Source organism: Pteropus vampyrus, unplaced genomic scaffold, assembly GCF_000151845.1.
Source record: "Pteropus vampyrus isolate Shadow unplaced genomic scaffold, Pvam_2.0 Scaffold197, whole genome shotgun sequence".
NCBI classification, from domain to species: domain Eukaryota; kingdom Metazoa; phylum Chordata; class Mammalia; order Chiroptera; family Pteropodidae; genus Pteropus; species Pteropus vampyrus.
This window is the reverse complement of record NW_011888978.1, coordinates 632,436-634,919: the sequence shown is the minus strand read 5'-3', so window position 1 is coordinate 634,919 and position 2,484 is coordinate 632,436. Positions and strand designations below refer to the sequence as shown.

Here is a 2,484-nt window from a genome sequence, read left to right as displayed (position 1 = left end):
TCATTGGCTGAGACGAACGCACCACTCTGGGAGGGGATGCTGATTGTGGGGAAGGCCATGTGTCGGGGAAGTCCTTGTACCTGCCCCTCAATTATGCTGTGAGCCTAAAACTGCTCTAACTAAAGTTTATTTAAAAAAATGTAAAAAGCAATATTGGGGCAAACCTTTCTCTTTCCCCTGGAAGGCAAAGTTCTTCTGGGGGCTCTCTCTGCACCCCATCTCTGTTCTACCTCAGAAATCAGCACCCAAAACTTTGTGTGCCCCCGAACCCCTGGCTAGGACCTGGATGGGGATTTGCCGCCAGTCCTTTCCTGCTACAAGTCTCATCTCCATCCTAATGTCCTGGCATCTGGGTACATAAGTACCTGCTTTCAGCACTTTTGAGGCCAGAATTGAACAGGACAGGGGACATGAGCTGGGCAGCGGGCTCTGAACCACCTTCCTCTCTGAGAGTAGGGGGCTGGAGATGGAGCAGGAGAGGCCTCCCACAGTCCTGTCGTGTGGGATGGTCATGCTGGACATCATGGTCCAGAGGCCAGTCGTTGGAGAGGCAGAGAGATTGGTCACAGAAGGCAGGATCTGTTCCCTGATGCCTCTCCACTCTGGGTAACAGTCTGCCAAGGTGCACTCCGCTTGGACACCTTCATCCTGTGTAACTTGGATGTGGACTGTGAGCTCTGAGCCCAGGGAACAGACACCCACTCCAACATTTGTAGCCACCCCACTTCCACCAGAAAAATGAAAATCTTGAGACTTTCTAATAGGTGTTAGGGATTTTTCATGAACTACCTATCTTGTGTAATAGTTACACCCCAAATATGTTACCCTCATTCCCAGAAAAGAACAGGACAAAATAGATAACTTTCAGGAAGAATAAATATCTTTTCTTTGTTGTAAAATGATAAGTGTGGGCCCTGAATACAGATGTGTTGACTTCAAACCTGAGCCGGGGTTCACTGGTTCTCCCACTCCCATATGCACTCTCCTCTCTCTCTCTCTCCCTTAATCTCTCTTTCTCTGTCTCTCTGTCTCTCCCTCTCTCCTTCCCTTCCTGTGTTTCTGGGTCAATGGGGAAATGGAGAGAAAGAGAATTAGAACACAAAGCCACACATTTTGAACCATGTTTCCTGAGAAACCTGCCCCTGTGAAAGCACCTGGGAATGAATGTGCCTGGAAGCACATGTGGTGGGAAGTTATCAGGTTTAGGGACTTCAGGCCACAATGGGACGACCTGGAGTTGGAACTAAACTTTGGGGAAGAAGCTCTTGGAGAGATGTGGGTTCTGCCTCACTTGCCACCCTCGGCCACAGCTTGGCCTCCTGGAACACGGCACCATCTCTGAAGGGGCAGTGGAATGTCCCATTATCAAAAGCATTGATGTTGTGTATCCTCACCACAGCTTGGCCTTGGGCCAGCCCCGCCCTCACAAATGTTGTCCTTTCCCAATACCACTCCATCTGTTCCTCCTGCATGTCCTCCCCTTTCCTGTGCATGTGCATGGCTGGCAAGGGCTGGTCCCTGTACCACCGCAGGTCCATGTCCTCGATGCTGACATTGAGGGACAGGTGGCACAGTAGCTCCGTGTCTTCCCCCATCATAGCCAGAACAGTTTCGCCGGGCACAGAGATGGTGAAATCAGCTTTCCCTTAGGGGCAGATCCCAAAGAACTGGGTAGGCCAGGTGCAAGTACCCCAGGGCCTTTCCACCCGTGACCACGGTCCTCTTGGAAGGATTCTGTGGATCCTGAGCCAACATGGGAAGGTGTCAGCTCAAGTTCTCTCTCTGGCCTTCCTCTCTTATTTTTTTATTTTTTAGGCAAGGCAACCCTCGGTTGACCTCACAGATTGCAAGGACCTTGTCAACTTACAATCCCTTATTTTATTTATTTATTTTTTTTACACCTACAGCACCTGGTCTTCCTAGATGGTCTCCCATCCAAGTACCTTCCGAGATCAGATGGGATCGGGATTGTTCAGGCTAGCATGGCTGTAGACTTGGCCTTCCTCTCTTTGTACTGGGCCATCATCCTAAGGTGGGGAAGGGGGGCTCTTACCATGTCTAGGGGTGGGGCTGGACAGGAGCTGCAAGAGGATGAGGGTGAGGGAGAAGCTGTGTGGAAAGGTGTCTTGGCCATGTATCTTTTTCATCCCTGCTGGGGACAGAGGACCCACTTCCCGGATATTGGAGATAAGGCAGGATGGAATAAATTTCTCTGTCTGTCTCCGTCTCTCTATGTCTTTCTGTTTCTTTGTCTGTCTCTCACTTTCTTACCTCTGTCTCTGTCTCTCTGCATCTCTATCTTTCTCTGTCTCTGTCTCTGTCTGTCTATCTCCCTCTCTGTCTTTCTGTCTCTATCTTTCTCTTTATGTCTTATGGGATACAAGGCACCACCATGAGACTAACAGGAGTGAAGAAAAAAAAATGACCTTGGAAAAGAAAGATCATTTCTAACCATCTCAGTCACTTCTACTCCCTAACAAGTTA

At 49.4% G+C, this 2,484-nt stretch overlaps 2 protein-coding genes across 2 annotated transcripts in view; both read right to left on the bottom strand.

Annotated features, from left to right (window-relative positions):
* Positions 1-2,484, bottom strand: part of LOC105299996 (butyrophilin subfamily 1 member A1-like) — a 13,036-nt gene that overhangs the window by 7,018 nt on the left and 3,534 nt on the right. The gene's annotated exons all lie outside the window — the stretch shown is intronic.
* On the bottom strand, positions 232-1,595 carry BTNL10 (butyrophilin like 10). Its single transcript, XM_011372005.1, has 2 exons — positions 1,292-1,595; positions 232-677 (listed from the first exon to the last, which is right to left on the bottom strand). The coding sequence occupies exons 1-2, from the start codon at positions 1,593-1,595 to the stop codon at positions 232-234; spliced, it is 750 nt and encodes a 249-aa protein (XP_011370307.1).

Bases quoted from the DNA above. Each gene is read 5' to 3' on its own strand.
- BTNL10 (XM_011372005.1), bottom strand. From the start codon at position 1,595: ATGGGGGAAGACACGGAGCTACTGTGCCACCTGTCCCTCAATGTCAGC. The intron at 678-1,291 runs GTGAGGCAGAAC...CCCTGGGCTCAG, and splicing joins GCTGTGGCCGAGGGTGGCAA to AGCTCACAGTCCACATCCAA.